This window comes from Arachis stenosperma, chromosome 6 (genome assembly GCF_014773155.1).
Source record: "Arachis stenosperma cultivar V10309 chromosome 6, arast.V10309.gnm1.PFL2, whole genome shotgun sequence".
NCBI classification, from domain to species: domain Eukaryota; kingdom Viridiplantae; phylum Streptophyta; class Magnoliopsida; order Fabales; family Fabaceae; genus Arachis; species Arachis stenosperma.
In genome coordinates, this window is record NC_080382.1 from 6,990,167 (window position 1) to 7,005,080 (window position 14,914).

Genomic DNA, 14,914 nt, shown 5'->3' on the forward strand with positions numbered 1-14,914 from the left:
CTGAAACGGCACGTAAACCACCTACCCATGGCAAGCTCGCTGCAACATGGGACGGACCTTACAGAATACGTCAAGTGATCGGCAAAGGTGCATATCATCTAGAGGAATTAGATGGAACAAAACTACCTAGCACTTGGAATGTTAGTTCCTTGAAGAAATACTTCAGCTAACAAAATGCAGCACGCTAGTACTCTTTTTCCTACCTTGAGATTTTTCCATATATGGTTTTGCTCAAGAAGGTTTTAACGAGGCTAGCTTACCTATCTCAATTGTAAAGGTACTGCACTAAATAAAATATGTCTTCTTTGATATATCTATCTATGCATAATTTCACTGCACATACTTTATATCAATTGTCTCTTACCACAATCTCTAAAAAAAAATTAAAAAAAACAAAAAAAAAAATCGTCAGCCGAACTTAAAGTCACATTGATAACTCATGCGCAAACAGCCGCTGATAAAATCTCAATCAGCACATCAAACTCATCAGACCCTAAGATTGGGACACATAAAAATTAGGATTAACCATATCCTAATTTAACAGACATATCAGCCGCAAAGCAAACAGTACCAAAACCATAGTCATCAAAATGACTAAACATAAACCATTCAAAACAAACAGTTTTTACATGAATCAGATCATTCCATTTCAAAAAAGGGACAAAGAGAAAGACAGTCCAAAATAAAGCCAAATATCTTAGTCAGCTAAATTATCATCGCCCTCTTCAGCTCCATCTTCATCATCAACTAATTCACCATTCCGAACTACTTTGCTCGGATCCATGGCAGTAAAATCGTTTCCAGGAAACAAAAACTTAGCTTGGATTACAGCACGTTCAAAACCTTCTGCGAAGGCATCAAGGATATCGGCATCTCGGCTCGATTCCATCTGTTTCAATTTCATTGTCACCTCCACAATTTTTTCACTCATCGTACTCAACTCACCCTTCTTCTTCTCTAATGACTCAGTTACACTCTCATGCTCTTCTTTTTCGAGCTTCAATTTCTCCTTCACAACACATAACTCCTTCTCAAGCTCGATCAGCATAGTTTCTTTCGTTTCCAGCTGACCCTTTAGCTCCGTGCTCTCAGACGCAGTTTGTAACATCTTCCTATGCCTTTTTTCCTGACTCCGACCAATGCTGGCCAACCGAAAACCCAAAACCTACATTATTACAAACCCAATTAATTTTTCAAAAAAAAAGGAGAAAAAATAACACAAAAGCCGATCTTAAAAGCTACTAAAGCATATAGCTGACCTGCATAAATTGATCTATACCGAGATCTCCCACTTCATCAATACGAGTAACGTCAGAAGCAGACTGCACAACTTTGTCTGCCACAACGTTAAAAGGAAAATTCTTGTCCCACAGTGACGAACCATCACCCTCTTGCTCAAAAGAGTGGAGCTTTTCTTGCTTAACAGTAAAACTCGCCAGTTCGTCGAGCTCAATCGTTTTCCTCCCCTCTTCTACGTTTTCGGACTTTCTCTTCTTGAACACAATTCCTTTCTTCTTCGGAATCGGTTGATTCATCTCAACCTCCCCTTCCACTTTTTCCAAATTAGAGGAAGACCCTTCAAAGTTTTTCATCTTAAAACGAGCTCTCATACTCGATGCTGAGACCCCAGGATATCTCCCACCTAAAAACAACAAAACAAAACTCTCAGCAATTAGAGTTTAAGGCAGAACAGATAATCAATAAATCCTTACCTAAATATTCCACTACAGAAGCCCTATTTTCCTCCCAAGGCAACAAGTTTGACACAGATATCAACCCACCCCGATCAACCATTTCCAATAAAAAATTTATAATACATTCGTTTTGGGGCGATATCAGTTCGGGACCCAATATATGATTAGGATAACAACACCAATAAAGGGAAAACTTTTCGCCGAGATTTTCGTCTAAATAAAACGGAAATTCCTGTTCTACCGATCTCACTTTGAAAAACATTTCTTTAAAATCTTTGAAAGAAGATTTGTACTATTTAAAAATAGAAAATCCAGGTGTACTGTTCAGGTTTACCCAGAGGCCTTTCCAAACGCCTTTTGCTTGAAAAAGTGAGAAAAACAGCTCTACCTCAGGTTCAATCCCTAAGAATTCCATTAACACCTCAAAACATTTTATAAAAGCCCATCCGTTAGGATGAACCTGAGAAGGAGCACAGTTCATCTGCTTTAATATATTGCATTCAAACTTTGTAAAGGGTAATTTCACAAACAACTCCTCAAGAACGCAGCTATACATATAGAAATTTTCAAAATCCTTTTTTCGATGATAAACCCGATCCATACGGTTACATGGAATCAATTCGATGTGAAAACCAGGCCTCATTATTCTTTCTAAACTTATTCCCTTAACACTTTCTTCATCGAAAAACAGAGAGGCCCTTATTTTCACATCTTCACTGACCCACCCATATGATCCATCGTCTTCTACCTTAGGCAACGCCTTTACTTTCGTATCACTCATTTTTTCTCTCAGGCGAAGGAAAATCAACAGAAACAAGAGGAGTGAGGGAGTAACATTTCTAACCTCTTTTGCTCATTCTTTAAACCCCCTTGCGAAGACAAAGGGACTAGAGCAGTTGAATCCTCACACAAAAGTAACTCAAGGTCACTTTTTAGCCACTCATTTAAGAAAACGTTTTCAATTCCAAGTTAAAATCCTGACCCTTCATTAAAACCCACTTTCAACGGCATAAATATCACTTTGGAACTTGCACCTTCATTGAAAAGACAAATATCATCATTAACTCTTCAGGTAACTTTTGCTATACTACAATAAATACACCCCATTCGATGCGTCAAGTTGACCTGGGGGCTCCTTACGCCGAGCTATAACTCGGTCGAATCAAACTTCAAAGCTCAACCTGCCTTATCTACACCCAGGCTAAGCTTGGGGGCTGTGATACGACCGTTATACATCGGTTACGAGTTATAACTCGGCTAACATCTTTGTAACCGACATATTACTTACACCGAGTTTATGACAATAAATGGCCTTTTGATCGGTTATATCATAAACAGTAAATTAAGGAATATTACTGTTATAATATCTCGGTTATAAAAAGCAATCGAGAGAAAACGGTAAAGGTAGATCATTCTAGACTGAGCAATTCCTTAAGATAACTCTTCTAAGCTGACTTGAGCGTCGGAGTACTTTTTGCAGGTACTTCCCCCTTTTTCCTTTTGGCTTTGCTGGCTGGTGGTGGAGTATTGCGACTCGAAGATAAGCTCGGCCTCCTACTACTCGGGAACAACTTATAGTTCGGCTATAACAAGGCAAGAACAGAATATAATAAACATATATTTTATATTTTTATTTATCAAAATTTTACACACTCATATCAATACAATTTCCATTTACAGTTTTTAAAATTTACACCCATGAATTGATCAAATTTATTTATTAAAAATAATTTAATATTTGTTTTTGGGCTTTTTCCTCTAAGTTTGCCAACGCGCTTATTTAAATAACATACGTATTAATGAATACAAGGTAGGAAGGAGACGCAAGATTGATTGTTTCACAAATATATGTAGACCAGACTCCAGAATCTAGATGGAGTGGAAACCGAACTTGGTAATGAATGTGTAAATGTGATTAGTGACATCCTCTGGTGTCTCCATAGTGTTGAAGTGAGCAACTCCGGTTTGAATAATTATATGCTCCAAATTTGGTACATCTTCCTTAAAGCGACCGCCGTGGATATACTCCTTTAAGCCTAGTGAGGTGTACACCATGTCCAATTCACCTGTGATGAATCTCACTGGCACCTTGATTTTCACTCCACTATATGGTGCTTCAAGCTCCCAATTCCTACAAACAAATTAGTGAATATTTAAATTTTGAGTCTCGCTATGGAGACAATGGACTGTTTGTATAATATGTACAATTGGCTATTGAGTTACAAAATGAACATCTCTCATGTTATCTATAATAATTATCCGGATATTAGGAATAATAAACATCTTCTCAAAATCTTAAACTGATTTTGGGTTCACCAAGGATCGAATTCTTAACCTTTCGGATCTAGCTCTCTAATACCATGTCATGATATCACTCATCCTAAAAGTTTCAGCTAACGAAAAAAAGGTAATACTAATGATTATATCTTTAATACTCCATAAATTTCCATTGTACACATTGTACAAATATTTCATTGGCTCCTCATATTTTTCCTTAAATTTTATGTTTTAAAAAATATAAAATTAATAATTATTAATTACACTTATTTAAAGTTGGTTGTTAGGAGTTATTTAACTGTACTTTTTCTCATCAATATTATGAATGCACTACTCAACTACTCATCAATATAAATGCTTTGAACGTTGTTGTTTTATATTAATTAGCTTGAGCCATATTATGAAATGCTTTGAACGTTTATATGCCCAAACACACACTAATCATAGTGGTCTTACTCTTATATGTATGGCTTCAAATGGTAAAACAGAACCAAATCGTCGCAGATAATAAGATGATAAATTAGTGGAATCAAAACTTGGTGATGAAGTCGTAAATGTGATTAGTGATATCAAGTGGTGACTCCTGGTTGTTGAAGTGGGCCACTCCTGGTTGAATAATGACTTCCTCCAAGCCTGGCACATCTTCCTTGAAACCTCCACTCTCAATATAATCTTTCATCCCTAATGATGTGTATACCATGTCTAGCTCACCAGTTATGAATTTCACTGACACCTTGATCTTCGCTCCACTCCATGGTGCCGTCAGCTCCCAGTTCCTGCACCCAATTTACAATTGAAAACTTCACTTCAATGCTAGAGAATGTACTTTCCTATATATTTCATCATTAAGAATTTAAGATTCAAGAGAACTTACTTGTTTAAATTCCTATAGTAATTCAATCCTCCGGTGAAACCAGTCTTTTTGAATTTGGAGACAAAATAAGCAAGATCTTGTTGAGTGAGCCAGGAAGGCAAGTCTTGTTTCATATCAGGATTGAAAGCGGTTCCATACTCTCCCTTAGGGAATATTGGAGGACCGGTCTTGCGAGTTGTAATCATGTTCTTGACCACATACTCAGCCCCAACTTGAGCCATCTCAGCTTCCGCTTTGCCTGCTTCCTACATATCAGATCCATCAAATAAGAAAAAATAAATGGAGCAAACAGTAAGTGATGTATACGAGTGAGTGAGACAGAGGATGCCTGAAATCTGCAGATATAGTAGTCATCTCCATAGAGAGCACGCATGGAGTCAACGGTGGGAACGGTGGGGTTTCTTCGGAGGAAAGGAACACTGAGGCATACATAAGCTTTGATAAGTTGAGGGCGAAACATGCAGAGGTACCAACCGATGAGTGCACCCCAATCATGACCCACCAGGAACACTTGCTCCACTTGAAGAGACTGAATAAGTGCAACAAGGTCACCCACTACGTGGAAGCCATTGTAGCTGTCCACGGAAGCAGGAGCATCGGTGTCGCCAAAGCCGCGAAGATCGGGCGCAACGCAGCGGTACCCTCTGTCGCTGAGAGCGAGAATCTGGTGGCGCCAGGAGTACCACAGCTCTGGGAAGCCGTGGAGGAAGAGCACCACAGGGCCTTGCCCTTTCTCTGCAACATGCATGTTGATGCCATTCACTTCGACGCTCCTGTGTTCTATTCCCTCCATCTCACGCGATGAGAGCTCTATGCATCTGTCGGCCTTATATTCCAGCTAAGAACCCCAATAATAATACTAAAAAATTAAACAAACAAAAAGTATAAGTAGACAATGAAAATGAAAATACTAAATAATATGAATAATAGATATATTGAATATTTATTTTACCAGGTATACAGATGGTTATTTTAATAATAAAATTTAAATAAATAATTTAGAGGTATAGTATATTTTTATTTGATTGGTGGTTGCTCATATTTCAAGATGATTATTATTTACCTAATACTTCTCTTAAAGAAAACACTATTATTAGGTAAGAAAGATGACAAAAGTGCATAAGAAAAAGTACAGGTGTCAACATATCCACCAGTCAACTTAAACAACTTGTTCAAAAATTAATTTTAAATTTTTTTAAAATTAAATTTTAAATAAATAGAATTAATGACAATTTGAATAATTAAGATTAGGCAACATAACCTATTCTAAACACATGCAAAAAAACTGCTGCGTAGACATGTGCTCTTTCATCGTGTTACCCAGTTATTGCGCAGACACTGTGTCACCACCGCATCTCCACCTCCGCAGTACGACGCACTGTTGCTGCTGGAGGGATTTCTCACGCAAATTGCGCATGCGTTCCTTAATGTCACTGCTGCAGGGAGTTCTTGCGCGAGTGACACGATCACGCTCCTGTGGAACTGCCGTTGCTGCATTGCCGTTCATCGTGTCACAGCGCCGTAATTACTACTGCAAGTCATTGGAAAGAGCAGTATAAAACTAAAATAAACATCCAAAAATAAATAAAGAAAACATTCAAAACTTAGAGTGCAACTAAAAGAAACATCCATGAATTAAAAAAATCCCCTAATTTAGAAAAGAAACATCTACTATTTTAATATAGAATTTTTTACTAATTCAAAAAAAAATCCACTAATTCGAAATGAAAACATCCAGTAATTCGAAAAAGAAACATCTGAAGATGAGGATATGTTAATTTTATGTTTGGCGCAAAAAATAAAAGAGCAAAAAATGGAGCAAGAATCAGCCACATGCATCATTGTTACCTAGTGAAATCGACGACAACAAAAACGGTGTTACCTAGTGGAATCGGCAGCGACAAACGTTTCATGCTCAACAAACAACACAGCATTAACGGGGTGTGGAATGAAGCCGGCAAACGGCTGGTCCAAGTCAGCGTTGGCAACGCATTATAGTGACGGTGCCTGGAACTCCGTTCATGAGATTGTCCTCGTCATCTTCAACGTGGTCGGTAGCACTTATTGATGCAACAAATACCATAAGTGTGTTATAGACTGCAGCGTGGCAGCAACAGAATTTGTTGGGGAGGATGGAGAATGGCACGGCTGGGGAAAAGGGAGATGTTTATGCATGCGTTGATTTTTTAAAACGATAAGAGTAAAAATAATTGTTTTTGGAATTTTTTGTTTCATTAGGTTTTTGGTTTTAGCCTATTAAAATTGACAAAGTTGGATGATACTTTAATTGGTTATCCAACAAAATTGCTATATCAGACTCAATTGAAGAAACCAACGCTATATGTGAAGATTACAGAAGGCTTAGAAAAGAGAGGTTGAATCTATGATCTTCTTTTGCTTTAATGGATTAAGCCTTTAATATCAAACTTTCTGAACTATGCAGCGAAAATTTTATGAGACAATTTCATTTTGTCTCATAAATATTGAAAAACATAACATAAAGAGAGAGAAGAAAGTTGACATAGGCATGTATCCTGGTTCAGTTGTCTTGTACAATGCAACCTACATCCAGTTTTTACCACAACAGTGGTGAAATTTTTACTAGAATCAAAGTATTACATACACCAATTTCTTAGGTTTCACACAATCCTCTAGACTCTCAAGTTTCTTCCTAAATTTGACTTGGTTATGCTAATACCTAGACTCTTTACATTAAGTGTTTACTCAATTTAGCAAGGAGTACCTCACAGATACTTGACACAAGATAGAAAATTACAACCAAAGAAAATCAGAATTCACTCTTGGCTTTTCTCTCAAGTGTGTCACTCTGCATTTTTCACTCTTAGGATTTTTCTCAATATCTCTCTTTCAACTTTTTACCTCTCAAAGAAAATACAGAAAGATATAAATTGAAACTGAAATATAAAACAATAAAGTATGAAGGAGATTAATGCATTAACAGCCTCTGTTACTATAAGTTGAACTGAATTCAGCTATCTCTGATGAAGCTCTTTATCTTGGCAGAATGTTTCTTTAACTTAGAAATACTGTCCAAAACGTTGAACTCTTCATAGGGAAGCTCTCAAACAAACTCAAATTCTGGTTTTCTCTCCTTGTCCTCAGAAAACAAAAATTGTTCTTTTTGTACCTCTTCTCAAGTTCTGGTTTGGATTTCTCTTAAGTCAACTTGTTGAACCTTGAACCTCTTTTATTTGTCATTTCACTTTCTTCATTTAACCCCCAAAATTAGGGGTTTTAAAGCAGGTTCTTTTTCTTGACCGAAGACCTCAGATTCGCAAAGAGAAAATGTTTCAATGGTAAACTCAAATCTAAACCTTTGAGTTAGTGTTTTGTCCTCAAAAAATAATTTGAGCCTTTGATACACAGCAGTGATCATCAGAAATCACTTTTTTCATTTATTTCAAATTGGCGTTGCAAAAATTTGAAGAAAGAATGAAAAAAATAAATTGCATACACATGGAAATAAATCACCTTTATTCTCTGACTTACCTTAACTTACTTTGATTATTGTGATTAGACATTTATTTTTGTGATACCTTTCTATTTCTTTCTTTTCTGGTAAATAAACAAGAAGGATGGAGTTCTCTCTTTTTTTCTGATTTTGACCTAGGCAAGCTTGTGAATGTTGGCTTTGTAGTTTAGAAGGCTTCAACTTGGTGAAATCTTCTTGGACTTGGGTTGAATTTATTTTTCATTCAGCCCATCTGATTTTTTTTTTGCATTATTTTTTTGGCCTTTAAGTGTTAGAGAAGCTACCGAGATCTCTTTGGCCTGCTGCTATTTTTGTTTCTTTAGCCTACACCATTTAGCAAAGGCTAATCAAAAAAATAATTGGATGTTTAATCCAATAAAATAATATTTGTCATCATCATTTAAATTAATTATATATTTAACTCAACAATATAATTAATAAATATTATTATTTTTTACTATCACTTAGACAAATAATAATTTATACTTATATTTATCGACATTTTGGATATAATAAGCATATAATTTACATTTATATTTATTAAAATTTTACACATATAAATTACTACAATTTACACTAATATTTTTAAAAATTTATGTACATAAATTAATAAAATTTATTTACTAAAAATAATTTAATATTTATATTAACTAAATAATAAAAAAAATACTAAGAATTGCTTGCTCAAGAGTTTCTCAGCAGGGCTTTTTCCTCTGCGTTTGCCAACGCGCTTATTTGAATAACATACGTATTAATGAATACATGGTAGAAAGGAGACGCAAGAGTGATTGTTTCACAAATATATGTAGACCAGACTCCAGAGTCTAGATGGAGCGGAAATCGAACTTGGTAATGAATGTGTAAATGTGATTAGTGACATCCTCTGGTGTCTCCATAGTGTTGAAGTGAGCAACTCCGGTTTGAATAATTATATGCTCCAAATTTGGTACATCTTCCTTAAAGCGACCGTCGTGGATATACTCCTTTAACCCTAGTGAGGTGTACACCATGTCCAATTCGCCTGTGATGAATCTCACTGGCACCTTGATTTTCACTCCACTATATGGTGCTTCAAGCTCCCAATTCCTACAAACAAATTAGTGAATATTTAAATTTTATGTTTTAAAAAATATAAAATTAATAATTATTAATTACACTTATTTAAAATGAGTTGTTAGGAGTTGTTTAACTGTACTTTTTCTCATCAATATTTTGAATGCACTACTCAACTAACTCAGAACTTAATTAATTAATTAACAAACTAACCGGTTAAAGTTCCTATAGTAATTCAATGCTCCGGTGAATCCCGTCCTCTCGAAATTGGAGACAAAATAATCAAGATCCTCCTCCGTTAGCCAAGAAGGCAGGGTGTCTTTCATATCAGGATTGAATACAAACTTGCCCGGGGGCAAGATCGGAGGACCAGGCTTGCGAGTTGTAAGGATGTTTTGAAGCACATACTTAGTCCCAGCTGCGGCCATTTCAGCTTCCATCTCACCCGGTTTCTATTTAAAAACAAATTAATTAAACAACAATCAATCAGCTTCATAGCAATAATAATGTAGATACAAGAATGTAGTTAGAATCGGAATTAATTAAGCTAAGGACGCGATGGACCTGAAATCTGCAGATATAGTAGTTATCTCCGTAGAGAGCACGCATGGCGTCCACGGTGGGAACTATGGGATTTCTTCGAAGGAAGGGGACGCTGAGGCATACGTAGGCTTTCACCATTTCAGGATGAAGCATGCAGAGGTACCAACCGATGATTGCACCCCAATCATGACCCACTAAGAACACTTTCTCAACTTGAAGAGAGTGAATAAGTGCAACAAGGTCATCCACTATGTGGAAGCTCGTGTAGCTTTCGATGGAAGCAGGAGCATCGGTTTCCCCATAGCCACGGAGATCAGGGGCCACACAGTGGTACCCTCTGTCGCTGAGAGCGAGAATCTGGTGGCGCCAGGAGTACCAGAGCTCTGGGAAGCCGTGGAGGAAGAGCACCACGGGGCCTTCTCCTTTCTCTGCAATATGCATGTTGATGCCATTAACTGCCACCTTCCTATGCTTTATGCCATCCATTTCTATCTTCTTTTTCTTTTGGGCAACAGAAGCTGAGCAAAGCTAGTTTATATAAAGAATAATGGGGACGGGACACCGGAGATATAGTCACGAAAACAACACCTCAAATTAAAAGAGTACGGGAGAAGTCACCTTCGACTATTGCGTGTTGGTCTCGAAGAAAATCAGAACCATCACTATATCCTTATCTAAAAGGATAATGTCGGAAAAAAAATTAAAATTTATTTTATTTAATATTTATTAATTTAAATAAAATAAATTTTAATTATTTTTTATTAATGTTGTATTATTAAATATTTTCGTATCTAAAATAGTATTATAAACTATCAAATTTATTTTAATTAAATATATTAATTTATTTAATAATTTGTTATTTTATTTTTATTTAAAAATATTTTTAATATTTTATGAAAGTAATCATCTTTTGTATATATTTTTTTGAATTTTTTATATTATTAATTATTTTTAATATTAAAAGATAAAAAATACATATAATAAATATGTACTTATCTTGATTTTGACATGCTTGGTCCAGGTACAGTTTTCTTAATAATGATAATGGATTCAATAATGCATTTACTTTACACGTGACATATTTCGAGTTTTTTAAGTTTGATATGGAGTTTTAGTGTATAACATGGTTATGAAAGTATATGGTATTTTATTGGGTTGTGATGGCTGTGTCGAACAAATTGAACAGTGTGATGAAAAAAGTGTAATCGGACCGTTCAATTTACATATTGAATCCACGTGGTGAGCATGTAGTGGATTTATGGTTGGCTTTGTTATTTTCTATACCCCGTTCGAGTGTCACCCCCTTGCAGTAACTAGGGGTGTTTGTGGTGCGGTTTGGTTCGATTTTAAGGAAAAAAGTCATCCGATCCGAACGCTTAATTTATGTGCGGTACGGTTTGGATTGGATAAAATTTTTTTTGGAAATCCGATCTGATCCGATCCGATTACAAGCGGTTTGGATCGGTTTAGATTTGCGATTTTTAAAATAAAAAAATAAATACATATAACAAGTCTTAACATCAAATTTTAAATAATTAACAATAATATAACAAGTTTTAATAATATCTTAAAAAATCAACGATAACATAACAATAAAAATAAAATTATAGGTTAGTTAAAATAAATAAGTAAATAACATTTTGAACATAAAATATTTATTAAATAATAATAATACATAAATAATAGAAAAATATATAATAAATTGAATATGTTATAAGTATAATTATAAATATAATAATAAAATGATATATTATAGCACATTGTGCGGTTTGGATTGGATTGGATCGGTTATGAAAAGTAGATCCGAAATCCGATCTAATCTAGCAGTTTGCAAAAAATAGAATCCAATCAAATCCGATTTAATACGGTTTTAATCGTTTTTCAATTTAAATCGGATTGGATGAGCGATTTAATTTGGATCGATTTGGATTTGAACACCCGTATCATCAACCATCATTTTCACCCTCATATACTATTCTTCTATGCTTGCTTTCCAACCCCACAACCATCTTCATTTTTAACCATTGTTAGATCACAAAGTAGTGAAAAAAAATTTTTAATATAATATCAAGAAAATCAAAAATTAAAGAAATAAATCAACTAAAAATTTACATTATTAATTATTTTGGACATTTAAATTATATAAATTTTTATTATTTAATATTTTGATTTAATAAAAATAATAGTAATAATATTAGATTTTAGTAGCAATATTATAATAGCACTAAATAGAGACTAGATATATATGTATGATATTGTTACTGTTAGATGTTAGAAATAGAGATTAAAATAGAATTAATTAGTTTATAAAGTCTGTGAATACTTTTAATTAATAATATGTTTTGTTTTGGAATGAAATTTATGATTATTGATTAATATGTTTTGGAATGAAATTAATTTATAAAATCTGTAGATATTATTATTATTATTATTATTATTATTATTATTATTATTATTTGTTAGAATAAAATTTTAATTAATATATTTTTGTTTTAATTGTATAGTAAAAATAGAAGTATGAATTTATGGTAGTTTAAGTAAAGTAAAAAAATATGAATTTAATAAATTATTTATGATTATTAATAATTGAATTTAACGTAATTTAGGATAATTTAGACAATAAATTAGCAAACACTAAACTTAAAATATAAATTTAATATATTGTTTTATGATTAATAATAATAATAATAATAATAATAATAATAATAATAATAATAATAATAATAATAATATTGTTAGAGGTTATGTAAAGAAGAAAAAATATATATAAGTTTTATAAATAATTTATCATGATTGAAATTATTTTGGTTATTTAGTTAAGGTTAATTAATTTTTGTTATAAGCTAATAAATATAAATGTAGAATTTTTGTATAACAGATTTAGTATGTATGTTTGAAATACAATTATACTGATAGTTATAATAGACATGTGAACATAATTATGTTATTGTTAATATAATTATATTATACTGGTAATTATAAGGGAAATGTAATATTGTAGGGATTACGGATGTTGATATGTGACCACTTAATGTCGTCGGATCCGTACAACCAAATTGTTGAGGGGTATTTATGGGAGACTGATTTTTATCATGTTTTTTAGATTGGAGTCATCCAATGTCAGTCAGTAATGATTAATGCTCTAATAGAGAGATGACGGCTTCAGACTCACACATTTCATTTTTCGATTGGTGAGTGTGCTGTGACGTTGGAGGATGTGGCGATAATTCTTGGTCTGCTGACAAATGGTCTTCTGGTTACAAGACCGATCATGAGTAATTTTGAGGCCTTGGAGGCCGAGTGCTTGCACCAGTATGGGATTGCATTAAGGAAGAAGCTGTAGAAGAAGCTTTACAAAATTGATGTGGTTTAAGGATTTGAAAGATCGCATAGTCTTGACTGATGATATTCATTGTCTTGATTACTGCCTCACTCGAACTGAATTTCATTCCCACCGTGTGAATTCACTATCCACCACAACAGGAAGCTCTGCTACAATCACACCGCAAGATATATATATTTTCATAAATAATCATTAAATATATATCTTAAGAATTAAATTTTTTCTATACATTATAAGTAATAAATCATTTATTATATATACAGTAATAAATCATTTATTATATAAACAATTGATAAATACACTTTAACAAATATAATTATAGTCTATATTTTAGCTATTTTATTTACATAAAAAACTAGTAAATATAATCCATAATAAAAAACTATTTTAGCTATGATAACAAATTATAATCCACATATTACGTATATTACTCATCTGACCTTATTAATCTATTATAAATTATCACACAATTATCTTTCTTTTGATACTTGCATTCATATATTGAGGAAACTCCGGTGCATACATAGCTTCCAAATCTAACGATTACATGAAAGAAGACTCCTGAAACAGATGTTGGTTTACTAGTGCATTTGCAACCTCCGCTACATCTACGTTCATAGTACCGCTAGCTTCATCTTCGTCTTCACCTAGACCAACGATCTCATAGTTACTTTCAAATTCCTCCTCGCTATCACTATTATAAAAAACTACAGTTTAGTTTTGAAAATTATAATAGACATTAATACTACTACTTTTCATAAGTTAAAAACTAAAAAAAATAGTTTTTGAAGCTTCCCAAACTGTCCTATTGTGCTAACTAATGGCAACCTAGAAACGCAGACACTTTTTTGATTTGTCGTATTTCCATGTCAGACACATTTTGGGTACAACACTCATCGACACTCATCCGATAGATCGACACGCATGTCTTCTATATCCAAACTGTGTCTTGATAAAAAAAATAAAAAATTTTTCATCGAACACGCTTGGACACACCTAAATACCATCATGTGTCAGTATGTCTAACCTTATTCTTAATATGTATTTTTAAAATAAGTTTAAAAATAATATATATTATTAATTATTAAAACAAAAAATATTTTAAATGTTTTATATAATTAAAAAAGATATAAAAAATAATTAAAAATTTAATTTATATTTTGATATAAAAAAATACTAAAATATCATTACAATTTATCTAAAAAATTATTTTATATTATATTATATTATATATATATATATATATATATATATATATATATATATATATTATGTCTCTGTATCTTATAAAAAAAATTTTATTCACGTGTTCTGCGTGCTTAGTATCCATGTCCATGCATCTTAGATGGCAACAATGATGGTAAAATTAATTAATATAAGTAGAAGAGTAGATAGCATGCGTGTCCATGCAACTTAGATGGCAACCATGGTAGAATTGAGTGATATAAGTAGAAGTGTAGATCTCTTACACAGAGATCTCACGAGTTTATAATTTAATATTCTTTTATTTAGGTAAAACTAAGGGTGAAGTATAATTTTAATTTCTAAGATATAAGTTAAAAAAATTTTTTGTCCTGCACACAAAATGGTCTATTTTTGGCAGCAAAAGCAAAAATCGACCTTTTTCCTTTCTCCTT

The 14,914-nt window shown here is 33.2% G+C and overlaps 2 protein-coding genes across 3 annotated transcripts; both read right to left on the minus strand.

Moving 5' to 3' along the window:
* Nucleotides 1-3,632: 3,632 nt before the first annotated feature.
* Nucleotides 3,633-5,638, minus strand: LOC130935995 (uncharacterized). 2 transcript variants are annotated; one of them, XR_009068023.1, is made up of 4 exons: nt 5,174-5,638; nt 4,846-5,090; nt 4,428-4,747; nt 3,633-3,825 (listed from the first exon to the last, which is right to left on the minus strand). XR_009068023.1 is itself a non-coding variant. In XM_057865955.1 (3 exons), the coding sequence occupies exons 1-3, from the start codon at nt 5,636-5,638 to the stop codon at nt 4,501-4,503; spliced, it is 957 nt and encodes a 318-aa protein (XP_057721938.1). In that variant the 3' UTR covers nt 3,858-4,500. The 2 variants fall into 2 exon arrangements, 1 of the variants encoding a protein (XP_057721938.1); XM_057865955.1 differs by lacking the exon at nt 3,633-3,825 and having other exon boundaries at nt 3,858-4,747.
* Nucleotides 5,639-8,907: 3,269 nt separating this feature from the next.
* On the minus strand, nt 8,908-10,536 carry LOC130935994 (uncharacterized). The gene is made up of 3 exons (XM_057865954.1): nt 9,956-10,536; nt 9,605-9,843; nt 8,908-9,424 (listed from the first exon to the last, which is right to left on the minus strand). The coding sequence occupies exons 1-3, from the start codon at nt 10,418-10,420 to the stop codon at nt 9,163-9,165; spliced, it is 966 nt and encodes a 321-aa protein (XP_057721937.1). The 5' UTR covers nt 10,421-10,536; the 3' UTR covers nt 8,908-9,162.
* Between the last annotated feature and the right edge of the window lie 4,378 nt (nt 10,537-14,914).